Source organism: Hesperophylax consimilis, chromosome 28 (genome assembly GCF_061612785.1).
Source record: "Hesperophylax consimilis isolate HC1 chromosome 28, BYU_Hcon_1.0, whole genome shotgun sequence".
Classification (NCBI taxonomy): Eukaryota; Metazoa; Arthropoda; class Insecta; order Trichoptera; family Limnephilidae; genus Hesperophylax; species Hesperophylax consimilis.
The window spans coordinates 3,666,995-3,686,937 of record NC_142863.1 but is presented as its reverse complement, the minus strand read 5'-3'; the positions used below and the strand labels follow the sequence as shown (position 1 = coordinate 3,686,937).

Sequence of the window (19,943 nt, the reverse complement as noted above, 5' to 3'; positions counted from 1 at the left end):
ATATCAAAATAACACCTCTTATTGGAAAACCCCGTACTTATGTACAAACTCAAATAAATGTAAACTGTTGATTTCCCGAAAATTAATAAAAAAATAAAATTAAAATCTTCTTACATAATATGTACCCTACTTTTGTTGGACTAATGACATTTGGGGGTGAACCGCACGTGCCGTCCCTGCCTAGCTGCAGTGTTTTGTTGCTATCCTTTGTCTCTGCTGTGTTTAATGCAACGTTTATTAATATGAACACACTGAACAAGACTATGATTTACAAGGCATTCCCGCCCAATGACGACGCCAATAAATTCATTCATAGAATGACCTAAATCAGGAATACATTGTTTAATCTGCAGCTATTGCAATATTATCTCTTTGGATTTTGGACAATGCCTTTTTTGCTCTTGTTTTCATTACATAATTGAATCTATTTTTGGATCAGTATCTTAATCTGTTTTTTTATAAAGGTCAAATAACTTCACTTGCAAGACCCACTATTTTATTTACCTTTAGCAGTGGTCTTTCATTAATACTGGTGAATAAATTTAGTCTTAATATGTAACTGACGGGTACCCGGCGTTACTCGGAGACTTTTTTGTTTTTATTATTATTTATTTTATTTTTCCGACTTTATGTCCGGGTTAAATGTTCCCCACATTAAAAACTAGACCCTTCCACACACTTTTCTACAAATAATCGTCTAGTCAATCAACATTATATAAGCAAAATAAATACAAAATAATACAAAAACAACACGTCAAATCACCAGAAATCCAATAGGAAAGTAATTCACCAACTCCGGATATTTTCATATCATAGGGTTCGGCTCAATCAATCAATCAGATCCCGGTGCAGACAAGTGCAGCACCGGGATTACGGTGCCGAAAAAGGTCCGGGATTCTGGTTCTCGAGATCCCGGGATTTAAAGCTTTAATTTAGCCCAACAGCGCACTGCTCTTAAACTCGCCTGACATCGTAGATCTCCATCCTATTTTAATTTTATAAACACAGTTTTGTTTGGAAATTTAAGCCTCGATTAGGCAAATGTTTGGATCACGAAACACGCCCACAAGACATTTCTTGTGTTGTTCTCTATTCCACGGTAACAACCTATTTAATTAACATTTCAAGTGTATTTTTTGCTGTCATCGTGATTATCATGAGGTCGATATTCTATTGCAGATTTTCGCAACAAAGATAATTACATATTTTCTTAATAACACACATTTTCTAATACTGATGTTGCTTTGCCTATATCAATATGGACCACGCCATTTCACCATCTAACGACATTTAACAATGATTGTTTCAGTAATTATACTTAGAGATGTTTAGTTTAATCAAGTGTTTTTGTGCAATTCGTCTCTGTCACAGATGCTGTGATGTTTACTGATTCCTTGAGCGACCTAGTACAGTAACTTGCTCAATGGGTAATTTTAAATTGCTTGGTTCATTGTAGACGTTGGGTCACAAAGTCTTGAGTGGTGTATGAATCGTTGAGGTATTTTCAAAATTTTAGATTGGGGTATGTTATGAGGGTAAAGTTAGTAGGGAGGGAAAAGAGATGGGGAAGAGAAAGGTGTGGAAGTACCTGGATATTCAGATCTCGTCACCAAACACGACTAAAGCCTTTCAAATAACGTTTCATGTGGTTCTGAGATAGTCGTTATTATTTACGCCAGTTAGTATACCGTAGAATCGATACATTACATGTAATGCATACAATCCAATAGTTTTGATGTACAACAAATATATGCTAAAAGTATACTGAATTCTCTACAATACCGCGTATTCATCACACTAGGTTAAATCACAATGACATCAAAAATATTCCAGGTCATAAATACACATTCGGGCAAAGAAATTATATTTATTTTATGAAGCGAATAGAAAATTTGAATCTGGCTGAAAGAGATTAAGGCGATGCACTATGTAGTAATGCAAAATCATGTGTTTTTGGTTTGAAAATTTGGTCGCCTAGAAATGTTTCAGATGATTTAATTAAATACTGCGAGTAGAATACATCTTGGCCTTTGAAATAATCGAGTATTTTTTAGATAAGTCTTTTTATTAGCCCAGAAAAAAATAATTTATAAGGCCTATGAAAACTGCTTTAAAGTTCAAAATCTCCTACTTACGAACCCATTTTCGGTTATGATTTTATTGTATAATGTGGAAAATTAAGTTATTTATAAAATGATCGAAAAAAATTTAAATATTTATGCCTGAACACGCACAAAATAAAATAAAAGGCACTTTTTGGCCATGTTTTTTCTTGCATAAATCAAAACAGGCGGATGGTGTTAAGCGGGAATTTAAACCTTATCGCCATCTACGTAAGGGGTGTTATTGATAGCGGCTCGATTTAAAATATTACACGACGTAGTGCATCGCCTTAATGAAAAAACTCTGAACAAAACATTAAAAACGACATAGAAAACTAATAAAACAGAAATGAATAACTTTAGTCTGCCTCAGCACAGGTCACCCTAGTGAAGAGGACTAAGAAATATTATTACTATACATCATAGACATATGAATATTAGTAGACCTGCCCTAAGTGATTAAAAGCGTATTATCCCCACTCATCATACCGGTTCCATTGGAGCCGGCTGTGCTCGCGTATGGCCTCAAGTGAAATTTGAAAACGTGACGTCATCATTCTTGTGCGAACTATGGTCGAGGCATCATCGGTTCATTTTACGAAATAACACGGCAAAATGTTGACATAATGCTATGAAAACTTGTAAAAATAGATGTGAAAAAGAGAATAAACCCAATTGTCGTATTACATTCCATATATAAGCATTATTTTACTTTATTTTAAGCATATTTACATCGTATAATATGAATCAGTTGTAAAAACATGTCTGGACGCGAAACACAAAGCTGGTTGGTTGCTGGGAAGTAAATTATGAACATTTATAAAAGTGTCTTAACTAAATAATTAAACGAAATATTCGACTCTGAAAATAGATCCGAATTTTTTTGCCGAATTTGGACTTCGCAAATTTGTTCATAACGTGGCGAGTAATTGGCGCTCCCATGTAAAAATGTCTATTCATTCAAAAGCAGATTTTACTTTTAAGAAGTAAATGGTGATATTATAATGCTAGATGCCTATTTACTGTCAGATTGATTTATTGACGAATCACAGTCAGCTTCACCCCCTTCGTTCTTCAACAGTTGATTTTACCCCTCGCCATTATCTTCTCGTCTATTAATTCCTATGTCTGTGCTATACATATATTTAATATCTTATTTTGTTTGTACAATGTTTAAATAGTAGCTACAATAACAAAATTATATTACATTACATTGATTTGGTCAATTTTTCGTCTGGTCCCATTGTAAAATATGTCGAATTTTTTTATTTTTTTCTTCTAGAGATAAAAATTTTAAACGAAGATAAGAGAAAAGAATATCCATTTATTATAAGAATTATTAGAGGCAATAAGAATTATGTATTTTGTTGTGATAATCTTTATGATTTTGCTATCTTAATCTTTTCAGTCGTACTGTTTATGCGTGTTTAAAAAAAAACATAACACCAAATTTCTTATTTACTGTTAGTTTTGAAGCTAGTGGCAAAGGTTGTAAAGATAAACTGTTGGGGAATGATTCTATCAATATATTTTTTTTTCTTGGGTAGTTTGTGAAGTGATTAGGAGTGATACAAGATTATTTGTTGTATAATTTTACTATACTATCGGATAAATGTTTTAATAATGATTTTAATACAAGAAAAATTAGATTAGAAATATGTTTTCCTTTTTTTAATTGTTCATTATTTTTAGACACGATTAATCATTATTTTACACGTTTTCAAAGAAGTGTAGATTAAATGAATAGTGTACAAGTTATATTATAAAATATTAACAGGTAAAAATTTACCGTCATTTATTTAGATCCTCCGTCATTGCACAAGCAACATTGTTCCACCATAATGATGGTGGTAGCAGGAGTAAAATTGCTGTAAGATTATTCTAAAGTCCCCGCATACTCAATTTACACTTATTTACATGTTTCTAGTTAACTCTTTAAGTTTTTAAGTTCCAAAAAAAGAGTTATTTTTGAAGATAATATCTATACATTTGTTTTTCCGAAACGTTAATTATATTAAAATCACTCGATAGAAAAAAATCGCAAAGTAAGCTTAAAAATTATTAAAAACGCATTTTGTTTTGTTATTTAATATGTTATAGGCATGAAAAAATCCACAGTTTCTTTTTAAATACAAATAAAGCATTTGTCGAGAGATTTTTGCTCTATTTCAAACTAGTCGTGTTTTATTAAATATTTTCACCATTTTCACTTAATTATTATCGTTTTTTTAATATTAGCGCGCTCCCTCTAACATTCGTATTTACATATCTCCCTTTCAAACCATCTTTGAACGCTTACTACGGGGCCTTAAAGGGCGGTTTACACGATGCTTTTTTCGTCCATTTTTCACGTGTGTCGTCTTTTCATAATGGATTCCGGAAGAAAAAAAAACGTGTTGTATTTTGCTGCCGATTTTAGTATAGTTTCAATGGCAGACATTATTTGACATCTATCGTCTTTCAATGTTTTACTCCATTATAGTCAAATTATTGCGTGTTTATTTGGTTTTATAATAAAAAAGACTGTGCGTTTGAGATTGCTAAAATATTGTGAACTTGTATTAATGTTCGATGTAGTGAATTTCGTGAGCATTTTTGATGATTTGTTGACATCAACGGCAAAGGAAAATGACGGACGATTCCATGTGAAATGTGATTATGTTGTGTAAAAAGGTGTTTCCATTTTTTGACGATTTATTATACGTATAGTATTCACCTGCGTATTTATAATGCTAAGGTGATGGCACTAAATCAGTTTAAAATTTGAAATTTTTAATTTAAAAACAAGGCTAGGGACCAGTTTTTTGCTGTATGATCTTTTCGGTCATATGGCTAAAACTATTGCAGTCAACGATCTTTTGTGCACCATTAAAAACCCTCGAATTATAGGCTCAAAAAATTTGAACACATTCTGGAACTGTTTTCAGCTCTCAATATCATCTCCGTCATGAGCTATGATTTTATTTGTTCTAATGATATATTTTCTCTTGTTTCAGATTCGAACTCTCCGCGAACGAAGTGAATAGTGAATATGATAAATAGGTTCTTTAGTTAACGTCCTGTGTTGTGTGTTCAGTTGAGTTCATCATGTTTCCCAACAGAACCATCTCCTCGGGAGACGGCAGCTTCCCCAGCTCCGGGGAGTTGGGCAGGAACTCCTCGATGCCGTCCCTCAAGGGCCGCCCCCTTCTCCCATCCCCTCACAAATCCCCACGCTTCCCCCCACACTTCCCACCACCGTGCAACCCACACATCTTCGACGCCGCTAAATTCGTCTGCGAAAAGGTGCCGGTACACCGACCAAGATACCTAGACAGAGACAGAGAAAGACATGTAACCAGGTGGTTGATGGAAGCACAAGAAGCTTTAGAAAAGATGGAACCTAACAAGAAGAAAGCATCAACAAAGAAAAAGCCTTTCTTAAGAAGATTCCACTCCCAAGAATCTAACAATAAAGACTTCATAACGAACCCATTCGACAACTCCTGGAACGAAAACTTCATCCTTTCTGATGGGTCTAATCCAAAAAAGACTAAAGCGTTGCTCAAACGGTTTCAACCTACAACGCATGAAAACTTTGATGGAGGCACTGATACCTCAAGAAACGACACTTTTGATAGAAGCGAATCAAATGGCAGTAGACTGGACGTGGACAGTCCAAGTCCTCAATCCACTGGGGTATCCAAGAAGTTGACCCCTAGAGAGTTCTTGGAACGGTACACACTTCCGAGGGTTGTTAACTTGGAAGGTGAAGAACAACCCTTGTTGCTGTACAAACAGATAGCCAGTTACACGAGAGTGGAGGCTGTCAGGCTTGTCGGAAAGAAGGGGAAACCAGTTGGGAAGCCGATCTACATCCCTGAAGGATATCAAGGTAAGATTTTATCACCAATTCTTCAAGAGTGAATAATTTTGTTTGAGTTTATTTATTTACATGTAAGTATAACAATTTCATCAAAGCAGTTTTACTTTTATGCGACACACGTCAAAAGATAGTTGTTGAACTGTTAAAAAAATCTCGATGGTCAATGCAGAATCGCTCTGTTGATTGGCGCGTTCTGATAGGCAGAAGTCCTCGCTTTCGGAACATAAAAAAGTGCATGGGATCTCCCACGAGTACACTTGATTCCAATGCATAAAACGATATGTTATTAATTATTGGTTAAAGTCAGTCGCGGCCCTGAACCAAACGCGTTAAGTCTTAAATTTTGGCATGTACCTTCCTATAACTGTGTATAGACCTGCTTTCATGTAAGAATTCTTAGTATACTGTTAATTAGGTATACACTGGATGATCGGGAGTTTTCAATTAACACTTTCGGTTCGTCTGAAATTACGGGTTAATTTATTATAGTGATATATTTTCAATGGATATTTAGCAGGACTTACGGCCGTCCTATAGGAGACTCTGAGTTTATTCAGTTGTGGGAGGGAACTCGTACTGAGCTGCTGGCCTGGAGATCGGCTAGCATCGGCAGTACTCGTAACCATTCGGGTATTGTCGACATGTTGTCTCTGTCATGTGGCGTTACTTCTGCCACATGGAAATGTCTAAAACTAAATATCAATAACTTAAATCTACACACCCTACCGACATCTGTTGAGCGGTATTGAAACTACAACTATTTATCAAAACTTAAAAATGAAATCGGCTTGGTGTGAGTGATGGGTGGATTATAGCTTATGTGATACATACACTCATAAGTTCCTGTTACACGTTGATTCGGCACTCCATATGAACGTTGATGGATGAAAAATATTCATACTCATTTGCTCCTTCGAGGTCGATGCTGTTTTTAACTATAGGATCTTTGAAGTATGATTTCTTCCGATACATTCTCTGCCGCTTTCAATAAAAATATAGGAATATTTTGCACATTTTAACAGCCTTCAACACCAGTGACCAAATTATTGTTAGACCTGCAACATAAAATGGTCGAAACATCCACGCAAACGCGTTTCTGTTAGGAAGCTCTTTATTTTATAATGATCTAATGACTACATCTGCGACCTTCGCAAATTATGAAGCACTTAGCTTCGCCTGCAGTCGGAGGTCATTGCATCATTTGATGATCCATTATACTCGAGTACGTATTATAATCGCGTCAGTTGATCTGAAACCAACTATCCCGTTATACTCGCAAAGTCAATTAGTTCGCCCATACCTGTTTTCAAGTATTATTTATAGGTTAGACATTGCCCAACACCGTAATGCTAGACTAGAGTCTAGCAAAATACAAACCAAATTCATTGAGTTAATTCACCTGAGGATTTTAAATGATTGACCACCACATAAAATCTGCAGGCGCATCAAATATATGCAATGTTGCTTGAAATGAAGATATTATATGTCTCGACGCCATCTAGTGAGAAATTTAGCACTAACAAAGCCTTTCCTACAAAAATAAAATTTGTTGTTTACAGGTGGAAAAAATATAATAAGGAGTAATTGTTGATTGAGGTACTAGTACATATTATTTGGCGGGTTGATAATAAGACAACATAGCTCAGTAGTTTCAGAGCACCTGACCGGACATCAGAAGGTGCAGGTTTAATTCCCGTTGGCGGCATTTATTTTTACTCGGGAGATATTTTCAATTTGTATTGATATTTCAGGCGACTAATTATTGCTTATAATTATTTGTTATCCTTTGTGCTATGCATAAAACCTTGTCTTATAAACAGTAGTTTGTCATTAAAAAATAAAATGCTTTAGACGTGTTTAGTTTTTTTTAAATTATATAAGATAATATTTCATTTTGTAACTTTAAATATTTTTACAATAAACATAACATTTCGTTTTAAATACATTCATTCTTCAGACTTTCAGGCATTTCATCATACATCTTTAATCCTTTGTACATTAGGCAGTTCTGTAATTTTGATTTCTTCATATGTGGCAATCTAATTCTATTTACATTTCTGGTTGCGTAATTATGAACATTTCTATTAAAAACAATTTGATCCTTAAAATATTTTGGCATTTGGTTGTCCATGACTTTATGCACAAAAATTAACACATTAAATAACATTTATTTTTCGGAATAACTTTATTGAGTAAAACCTCAAATTGTAATATTTAAATATTGAAGACAATATTAGTGATTTCTAAACGAAAATTCCGAAAAATAAATATTCATTCTAGACTTGCAGAAAAGTCAACAGATGTCGCACATTAAAAATAAAAAAATAAGATAGGTTTATCTAAAAAGACGCTGTCTGGATTGCATTTAGTTCGGGTTGAATCTTGCGATCATACATAAAGATAGTTGCCAATAAAAATGTGCGGTGAAAAAAAAAAAGAAAAAAAAAAATTAAAACAATGTTAGTAGTTCTTATTCGAAGTATGATACAGTTAAAAGTGACCGAGGGGAATAGGGTCCCATTAGCTCAGTTGGTAGAGCACTGTCCCGGAAAGACAAGGTTCCTGGGTTCGAGTCCCAGATGTGACCGTTTCCTTTTCTGATTTTTCTGTTTCAGATTTTCGTTTAGAAATCACTAATTTTGTCTTCAACATTTAAACATTAAATAACAGTCTCTTTTTTTATTGGAATCCAATTTAGCTGCTCTCTCATTTGATTAATGCTTGCTTACTTGCCTTTTCCTAGTATACATCTCATAGCTCTATTCTGTGTAACAACTAATGACCAAATCTGATAGCCAGGTACTTCCAAACTTTCCTCTTCTTATTTCATTTCGCTTCCACTCCCTTCAACCTCACAATATACACCATTTAGGGATTCAAGATACCACACTGTTGATCAGATGTTCTAGCACAGCATAGCATGAAAAGAGAAATTGTGCTATTCAATAAAATTTCTAAAACAGTAATTATACATATATTAAATTACTCTTACCCAAGTATCATAAAATCGATGATAAATCTATCTTAAAATTAATTAAAAAAATATATTTCCACATAAATCGTCCTCTATGCGGGTAATGTGGGTATATAACGAACTAAGGCGAAGAGTATGTATGAATGTGAATGAGGCAAGGATTGTGTGCCAAGACAGAGTTGTTTGGCGGTCCGTCTTCTCTGCCTACCCCTGCGGGGAAACGGCGTGGTGGTTAGTTAGTTCGGATGGGTGCCAAACTTCGGATGGGTGCCAAAGAGAGACGCAAGGAATCATGAAAACTTGACATATTCAAAGTTCCTCTAGGGTTAAGGAAACCTTTGCAAAAGCAAAGGAAGGTAGAAGGTAGAAGGAGTGATTTATAATGAACAAGAAAAGAAATAGTCGTAAAATTGAACATAAGCTATAAAACAAATTTATGTAAATTATTCCATCGTGCAACGTTTTCACATTTTCAACACAATGTGTGCAAATATGCAATGTTATTGTACATATTGTACAACCGTCAATGATTCATTCGTTTTCCTGTCAAAACACCCGACACCTCTAATGGTGCGGAACCATGGAATGAGTTAAACAGAAATGATAATAGTCATCGTCAAAAAACAGAAGTCATGACTGGCCTCGTCAATGGTATTTTGAAACCAAGGTTCGTACGCTCCGTGCATTCCGCTTATCTGTGGGATTAGTAAAATTCATGATTTTAAACTGAATTTTACACCACACGGGCTTTCAGTTAGTAAGGTTAGAAATGTTTCAAAATAAATCATCACGAGCCCCGAGAGACCAAAAACTAAAGAAATATATTGATATTTATTTACTGTTTTTATAACACCAATCGATGCAGGAAATGTGAAAAGGATGAAGAGACTCCAATTCACCTATGGTGCCAATGTCCTGTCCTGGTGGGAACTAGGCTCAGATACCTGGGGAGACATACAGTAGAACCAGAATACATAACCACATACCCAATGACAACCCTGGTGAACTTTATTAAAGGGACTGGGTTGTTGTTAAAGGATTGAGGTAAAATGGGAGATGGGAAATTGAGCACAATGGGCCTATGGCCTAAGTGCTCACGGGAACTACGTTTAAACCGTCTCCGCTTTAAAAAAACAACTGTTTTTATACGCCCATGGGACTTTTACATTGGATACATTGAAATGATTAAAAATTTTTACTCAAGGGTTATAAACAATGGACGCAAAAAACCATTTCTTATAGGTATTACAATGGTTTACATATAGAAAAAAAATTAACCGTAATTATCAGAAATAATATCTTTAAATATATTTTTTTAATATGTTTTAAACAACGAATTGACTAAATTTAAAATGTCGATATCATTCGTATATTCATTTGTTAAACTAGGAAAGTGAGGAATTGACGAGTTTGCCACATAATTTATTTGTATACGGTGACATTGAAATTGGTCTTATGCCTAGTGTGTCGAGTAGGTACACTTAAAATGACTAGAATTAAAAGAAACATAGGGCGATATTGCATTGAAGCATGCCGACTGTCTAAACTACACGGACTATCAAACAAAAGCGGCTATTAAGAGGAAGCTAAAAATGTGTATATTGTAGGTAATAGGCATTAAAATCGCTTGACAAACGGAGTCTAGAAACATTCGATTTCAAGCACAAAACTTGTTTTTATTTATTTTATAAATAATTTTATGAGAAAGCAAAAAAGTTAATCAAGTGAAACTGTCACAGATAATCTTAGCTATAATACTGTATTTTTTAAATTTGTTTCCTTTACGCGTTCATACATTTCTAATGACAAAAATATATTTTTTAGTAGTTTACATTTATATTTTTTATTGAGTAATTTATTTATTTATTTGTTTTCTACTCAAGCGAAACGATAGGAAAACCTTCAATTTATCTAAAGCGTATTTTTTGGTATTCATAATGTACACCAATTCGTTATAAAGATTAATCAAAATAGTAAATACAGTATTATAGCCAAGATTATCTGTGACAGTTTCACTTGATTAACTTTTTTGCTTTCTTATGAAATTATTTACAAAATAAATACAAACCAGTTTTTGGCTTGAAATCGAACGTTTCTAGACTCCTTTTGTCAAGCGATTTTAATGCCTATTACCTACAATATAAGGTATACCAAGAATTTACACATTTTTGCCTTTTATCCGCCTCTTAACAATAAGGGAGCTATTGAAATCATGCAAATATAACTATTATTATCTCTCTTGTTCTTATTCCAAACGCGGGCTCTCGAAGTTCATTATAGGCAATTCAGATAACATTATCATCACTGTGATTCAAAATGATGTAGGTTAATGCCTTGTAATATTTTAGTAAAAAAGCTCATCTATCACTCAGAAGAGCTAAAACATTACGCAATCAATTAACCCAAAAACATTTAGGGAAAGTGTAAAAAGTAATCACGTATTACCTCAATGAATTTTAGTACCAGCAAACAAAAACACAGAAAGAAGAGTGCGTAATGCGATGTAACTAGATAATTAGAAGTGATTACTATTTTTTTAGTGTATTGTACCTGATTACCATGCGGGATACAATCAGTGTTGCCATATGCTCGGTTTTTACCATGTTTTTTGGGTCATTTATACCTCTATGGTTTTTTATCCGTTACCAAAACTATGTACTTAAGATAGATTTTTTAGCATGGGTCACGAAGGAGAAGTCCCTAGTTCAGCGTATTGATTCTCCAATCCAGGTCGCTCGCAATCGCCGTCGAAAGTACATACATTGGGCGATGTTCTTATTCTTAAGGCTCGTCGAAACGTCGAAAATCATTCCACTCGAACAACGAGTGGTTCCACCCACGTACGTGTTCACAATGTCTCTTTATCTAATTATTATCTTTCTCATTATATGTATAATATAAATAAATCCATGTAATTTTAATTTGGTGCCTACATTAAGGTAACTTTATTTAGGTATCTACACTAAGGTTACTTTAATTAGGTAGCTACACTAAGGTAACTACTGTAAATTGTAGAAAAAAATTCATGTGTCCCAGTCTACTTAGAGGCAGACTTGAGCAGGGGTGGATAACTGGATGGACTGCATTAAATAAGATTGGAATATAAAGGTAAAGTTCTGAGGACTGGGGAAGAATGGTCAATTGCTAGAGAACGAAGAATTTATGAATGAATCCAAATCCCCATCCTAGAATGAAACTTCATAATGATTAGGGTACAAAAATCGCTAATCGAAACAGTACAACTATCAGATAATCTGTTGGTTCGCGTTGACTTATTGATTAAAATTTTTGATTCAGTCCAAAAACGGGGTTTCACAAGGCTCATTATACAGGCCATCTCTAATAAGGTATTGCATTCAATATTATAATAAAATGCATACTTGGTGTGTCGGTAGATTAATTCAAGACTGATGAAACATGCGACAAATGGCTAGCATCAGACAAATACTGATTGATGAATGAGTGTGAATCTTTACTTGTATTTCTCATTGTCTGCATCAGTTGACTTATTCTAGTCACGTGCCTCCTAATGGAATAACATGAGCTGTACCATTAATGATACAAGAACTGTTGTACCTTTAATGGTACAAGTGCTGTGCGTGGATATATGTTTTTTATGGATAGTTTGGACGCTTTCTCGCGTTAGGAAATTGTTTGCCCTTATGAAGGACATGGACAACTAACAACTTGGTACTGCTTTGTAATACGATTACTTTCGAAACAATGGTCATGTTCCTGGTGCGTTGGTTTATATTGTCGTTAGTGCAATTAGTTTTTTTTCTAGTGTTACGTTCCGTTCGTACGTGAGTGGGCAATCTCTATATAAGCTGCGGTAGATATTTTCAGTATCTTCCTAGCGAAAGACCACCCTTCGAAATAGAAACGTTTATCTTAATGTCATTAGGCTTGTTTGTTGATCAGATCTGAAGGTCCAGGTAGGTAATTCCCAACCTTCCTCTTCACAATCTCCTTACGCTCACATTCCATTGCCCCACTAGCTTCGACAGTTGGAACTCTGGTACGGTGTCCACGTAAAAATTCATAAATGCAAAGTATACATTTTTGCGCATGGGTTCATAAAACATTTTAAATATCTAAATGTAATTGGCCTGTCTAAGGCCTAGGAGCCGAAAGGTCTTTATATGAACTGGCGACAATAGTTTTCTTACAAATCGGTAGATATAGATTACACTTACACATTTTTCTGTTCAATGATAAACCAGAAACAGGTCATGTTTTTTGCGCATAGGATTACGTATTAATTCGGTTGATTCTCTACATAATACTTACTAATGAAGTTATGCATTGTATTATCAGCGCTCCCCACTTCCCCAGTATTACGTTTCGCACATTCCCCCTTCTAAGTCGTAAACAGAGAGGGTACTTGACACTCATCTTTCAATTAGCAGCAATTGTGATAATTTGAACACCCAACAAGTGCACTGCACGGGAGCCGAGCCCACATTCTGCCAGTGTTGTGATAATGAGTGCTGCTAGAACCAGTGGTGTGTAGAGAAATTCGCTGGCCCCTGGGCGAGATTGTATCCATCTATATATTATAAAGAATAGTGTCTGCGACAGACACCGGACGTACGGCGTGGACTGATTTTTATACAAATCTACAATTTCACTCTGAGACTTGCTGTACCCCGCCACGCTTTTTGTGGTCCAGTCTGTCTGTGTAGATGGAAAAAAAACAATAGCGCGTATTGCTTTTACGTCTAACAGATATTATTTAAAAAAAACATGCTTGTCCTTATAATATATATGGACAAACATGCTTTTTATATATCATATAATTGTCACAATAACACTGTTAAACTTATTGTGAAATCAGATACGCGCGCATTAGCAGAATTATGCCCGCTCATTAAATAATAATAATAATACTAGGGAACCTTGATCTAATGGTAGGAACATGAAAGTGGATCAGCATTAATACTAGGAAACCTTGATGTAACGGTAGGAAAATGAAAGTGGATCAGCATTAATACTAGGGAACCTTGATGTAACGGTAGGAAAATAAAAGTGGATCAGCATTAATACCTTGATCTAACAGTAAGAATATGAAAATGGATCAGCATTAATACTAGGGAACCTTGATCTAACGGTAGGAACATGAAAGTGGATCAACATTAATACTAGGGAACCTTGATCTTACGGTAGGAAAATGAAAGTTGATCAGCATTAATACTAGGGAACCTTGATCTAACGGTAGGAACATGAAAGTCGATCAGCATTAATACTAGGGAACCTTGATCTAACGGTAGGAATATGAAAGTGGATCAGTATTAATATATCAGGGCTATCCAACTGATAATTACACAATTAAATAATTTTTTCTTCTGTCATTTACTTTTTACAATTTCAATGTTTTATACCTATGTAAAGAGTTAATAGCGTCATTAAAATAGTTTTTTAAATATCTTAAAAATGACGAATTTATGAGCTTTCCAAGTGAACATTGGTAAAATATACTTATGCAATTATTGTATCTCGTGACGTCACACTCAGTACGATTCATAATGCGAATGGCAGTGCTGGGCGTTTTCCCTCTTGAATTTATTATTGATATTTTGAAGTGTTGCCCAGTTGCCGGTCCGTTTGATACGCCCCTGCCCAGTATACAAGCGAGAGTGCTTTTTATCTTTTAAAACCCGCAGTGCTAACTACGAACGACTAAGTAATATGCAATGTACATCCACATCTAAATAATGTAAATTATAACAGATAAGAGTTAGAAAGTGGCGCATAGCAGATAGAGGCCCGGTAGCTATCTCTAAATTCTAATTAGAAAGTTCTGATAAGAAGAAAAGTAACCTAATTTTGTTTTTAATTGTATTGTGTTATTTACTACAAGCTACAGAATTTTTTTTTTAATTTTATTTTTTTTATTTTTTTTATTTTTTTTTATTTTTTTATTATTAAATATCAAAATAATATACAAAAAATCAAAAAGTCCCAATAAACTACTTTAAAGTAGTTTGTCATTGGATTGTTAGATCAAGGCACTGAAAAGATAAACATACAGAAGTGTGTTATGATAGTAAAAGTAAGTTCAATTTTTCTTTATGTCGGTAAATGTACAGAAAAGTGGGACACGGTTAATAAGCACATTTTATTTTTAAAACACTTTGTTTCAGTTAGATAACAATGAGAAAAAACCATTTCAGTTAACGAAAATGGAAAATAATGCATTTTAATAACTGTTTTATTCAAAAACCTGATAATTTTACGTCCTTTCTTCACTCCCATGTTATGACATAATAATATATTTTTTTTAAATTAGCTAGTTTTGTTGGCAGAGGGATTAACTTTCCGAGGGATCAACTGTCCAGGGGCTCAACTGTCTCGATGGAATCATTTTGCCATCGTTATTGCGACAAGTAACCATCAACAAGTCTAGTGAGACTAGTTTCAGTTTGGATAACTAGGTTAGGTTAGGTTAGGGTTGTAATTTACGCCATTATAAAATACTAAACAAATAGATTTGAAATTACGGTGCACAAAACATACAAACACAACAACATTACATTGCAAGATGTGTTATATTCACGCGTGAACGGGCAAACTCGCGCGGCGTGAACGCACGTGTAACTTGTAACAAAACCAACAACCACGAGCGTGAACACTTCACGAGGTGTTGATATAGATCACCGGCTCTTACAGACTAGAGGCATGATCGGTGTAAGTTGCAGAGATGTCCAAACAGCCATGACGTGGTATGCAGTTTTAGAAACTAATTTCATTACTTGCACCAAAGGTAAGCTTAGGTGGCTTGTACAAGTTAAGCGGACGAGAGAAGAAATTAATGTAAGGAGAATAAAGTGAATGGTAGAAGTAATCAAAAGTTATCCCAAGAATACACTATAATAACTTGATGTGTGACTAATTATTATTTATATTTTTGATACTGTCTATTATTATTCTTGTTAGAATTAAATTATAATTATAAATTATTGAAACAACTTCAAACTTTTTCCACTTTTCTTATTTCTGGCCGTTACTGGTTTCAGCCTATCGCGGCAATCTTCAGACTGGTTCTATTTTATTCTTAATCTGTGGTATACACGGTGTCTGGAAACATGTATTAAGCGGGAAACTGAATCTACATCACCAAAAAAACATTTTATATTTTGTACCCTTTTCAATTTTTTTGGCCCGACCTGGCCTACTTTTTAAAATACACTAAAGGACTGATACTAGCCGATAAGTGGCCTTCAAATTTGACGTAAAAATTCCAACTTCGGACTCGATTTACTGAAAAACGAAAGCTCAAATCAAAAAGTTATACGTACCACAAAATCGACCCCATGTGATGTCTCCCACTTGTACTACGAGTTTCCGGAAACAATTGGGGAGGGGGTGTCAGGGATTTTTCAATTGATATGTGTTTTCAAGTATCTAAAAAAATATTTTTAGATCTAAAAAAAAAGTTTTTTTTTTTAATTCTCTGTGTGATATACTCGTAGATTCACCTACTTTCCGCTTGTACCACTGGTTTCCGGACACCGTGTATTCAACCTGTTATATTGGTCAGATCAGCTGATATTCGTTCTGCACTCTTTTCTTTCATAGCTCATAATATATCAACATAAATGTGTTGTTCCTTGTATCTTGCTGTGATGGATCATTATGTGTATCTTAATTAACTTGCATTATTTTACACTATTCAAATGATCATTTCTCTTTCACAGATGTTAAATAGTTTAACATCTCACTTTCCCGTGCGCGAAAATTAATAATTGATGCGTAACACATGATGTGTGCACTAATTCGACAACATATTTCACGGTAAAAAAATAGTTTCTCCGTTTGCTTTCAACTGTCTGTTAATTTGCGTAAATATATAAATTGATTTTGTACATATTTGTGAAAATATATATCATTACTATTGTCTGTCTAAAGCAAGGCAAAGGTCTAACGTGAGGCAAAGGCCCAAAGTATGTCAAAGGTCTAAAGTAAGGGAAAGGTCTAAAGCAAGGCAAACGTCTAAATTAAGGCAAACGTCTAAATTAAAGCAAAGGCCCACAATAAGGCAAAGGTCTAAAGTAAGGCAAAGGTCTAAAGTAAGGCAAAGGTCTAAAGTAAGGCAAAGGTCTAAAGTAAGGCAAAGGTCTAAATTATGGCAGAGGCCCACGGTTAAGGCAAATGTCTAAAGTAAGGCAAATGTCTAAAGCAAGGCAAAGGCCCACAGTAAGGCAATGGTCTAAAGTAAGGCAAAGGCCTAAAGTAAGGCAAATGTCTAATGCAAGGTAAAGGTCTAAAGTAAGGCAGAGGTCTAAAGTAAAGCAAAGGTCTAAAATAAGGCAAAGGTCTAAATTAAGGCAGAGGCCCACGGTAAGGCAAAGGTCTAAAGTAAAGCAAATGTCTAAAGCAAGGCAAAGGCCCTCAGTAAGGCAAAGGTCCAAAGTAAGGCAAAGGCCTAAAGTAAGGCAAATGTCTAAAGCAAGGTAAAGGTCTAAAGTAAGGCAAAGGTCTAAAGTAAAGCAAAGGCCTAAACTAAGACAAAGGTCTAAAGTAAAGCAAAGGCATAAACTAAGGCAACGGTCTAAAGTAAGGCAAGGGTCTACGCAAACGTCGATTTGGAATATGTACTTAAGTTTTTTAAGCGGCCTGTACATGAATTTGCTCACCATTGTAAAAATTACCATGATTTATTTTCGAGGATCGAATGGTGATAATACAATGAGAGTTGCCTGTATACTGTTAGATTCACGCCGCCTCCCGCGCCATGCGCCTGTTGGTTTTTCCCCTTTCCCTGATTGGCTCGTCTATCAATTTGAATGTCTTACCGATGATTATTACTCAATATTTTTACAGTGAAATAGTTATTGAGAATACCTCAAAAATTATAATATTTAATCATTAAAAATTCGGTCGCATCTTATACTTCGATAGATTCAATAGATGTCTCATATTAAAGACACTATTTAATTCGGGTAGAAATACTCATAAATAAGTAGTCATAAAGATAGCCGTTAAAAATTGCAGATAATTTTAGTAGCTCCCAGTCGAAGTACGATACGATTAAAAATTGGCTTAAGGCCCCGTAGTAAGCGTAGTAAATACGATTGTTAGAGGGAGCGCGCTAATATTAAAAAAAAACTATAATAATTTAGCGAAAATTGTGAAAATATTTAATGAAACACGACTCGTTTAAAATATAGCATAAATCTCTCGACAAATGCTTTAGTTGTGTTTGAAGATACAGTGCGAATTTTTTCATGCCTATAACATAGTAAATAACAGAACTAAACGTGTTTTAAATAATTTTCGAGCTTATTTTGCGATTTTTTTCTGCAGAGGGAATTTCATATAATTATCGTTTCAGCATAACAAATGTGTAGATATATCTTCAAAAATAACTTATATTTTTTTGGAACTTAATACAAGAGTTAACGAAAACTTGTTATAAATCGGTAGAAATTGGGTATAATTGGGTAATTAATTTATTATGGTCTAATTAGCTCAGTGGTCAGAGCACGTCCCCGACATGGCAGAGGAGCTGGGTTCAAATCATAGATGCAACCGAATCTTTTGTTTCTTTCGTTTGATAGTGGTTAAGGCGATGCCATTCGTAGTAATGCAAAAGCATGTGTTTTTGGTTTGAAAATTTGGTCGCCTAGAAATGTTTCAGATGCTTTAATTAAATACTGCGAGTAGAATACAATATACCTTTGAAATAATCGAGTATTTTTTAGATAAGTCTTTTTATAAGCCCAGAAAAAATAATGTAAAGGCCTATGAAAACTGCTTTAAAGTTCAAAATCTCCTACTTACGAACCCATTTTCGGTTATGATTTTATTGTATAATGTGGAAAATTAAGTTATTTATAAAATGATCGAGAAAAAATTAAATATCTATGCCTGAACATCCACAAAATAAAATAAAAGGCACTTTTTGGCCATGTTTTTTTCTTCCATAAATCAAAACAGGCGGATGGTGTTAAGCGGGAATTTAAACCTTATCGCCATCTACGTAAGGGTTGTTATTGATAGCGGCTAAATTTAAAATATTACACGACGTAGTGCATCGCCTTAAGTATAATTACGATTCGTTCCAGAGTGGTAGATACTCTCTTGTGAAAGATAACTATTCTGTACTCTGGTAGATACTCTCTTGTGAAAGATAACTATTCTGTACTCTGGTAGATACTCTCTTGTGAAAGATAACTATTCTGTACTCTGGTAGATACTCTCTTGTGAAAGATAACTATTCTGTACTCTGGTAGATACTCTCTTGTGAAAGATAACTATTCTGTACTCTGGTAGATACTCTCTTGTGAAAGATAACTATTCTGTACTCTGGTAGATACTCTCTTGAGAAAGATAACTATTCTGTACTCTGGTAGATACTCTCTTGTGAAAGATAACTATTCTGTACTCTGGTAGATACTCTATTGTGAAAGATAACTATTCTATACTCTGGTAGATACTCTCTTGTGAAAGATAACTATTCTGTACTCTGGTAGATACTCTATTGTGAATGATAACTATTCTATACTCTGGTATTGAAGAAGTAATTTTTCCAAGAAGATTGCTGATATAATTTTAACATTTCAACATAAAGCTTGTTCACCACTTTTATTATCACAAATCTATCCAATTTAAAAATAATTACCATTGTTTTAAAAATAACGCGATTGATAATAGATATACTATCATTTAAGTACCTTGTTTTATAGAATGCCATAACAAACATGTCACAACATCGATCCGGCCATAACCGTTTTAAATTTTTCATATTTCCACAATAGCTAATAATGGCTGGAAACGCGGGAAAACGTTTTTGAAATCCATTTTTTCCCGCGCTATTGCAAAATTAACGGAAACCCAACATCTAATCTGATTATTGCCGTAGGAAACTGCTATTATTATTTTGATATGAAGCAATCTTTGTGGCTCCGTTCAAGGAATAGAAAATGATAATTAATTTCATTGATCGTTTGTAGTTTTTCTTTGAACGCAATTAACTAAATAACTAACTGGAGGTAGGTTT

At 34.4% G+C, this 19,943-nt stretch overlaps 1 protein-coding gene across 1 annotated transcript in view; it reads left to right on the top strand.

Annotated features, from left to right (window-relative positions):
• Positions 1 to 19,943, top strand: part of LOC149410036 (uncharacterized) — a 139,221-nt gene that overhangs the window by 5,169 nt on the left and 114,109 nt on the right. Inside the window, exon 2 of the mRNA XM_089648925.1 lies at positions 5,179 to 5,976. Coding sequence (XP_089505051.1) covers positions 5,179 to 5,976 — 798 coding nt within the window. The remainder of the gene's footprint in view (positions 1 to 5,178; positions 5,977 to 19,943) is intronic.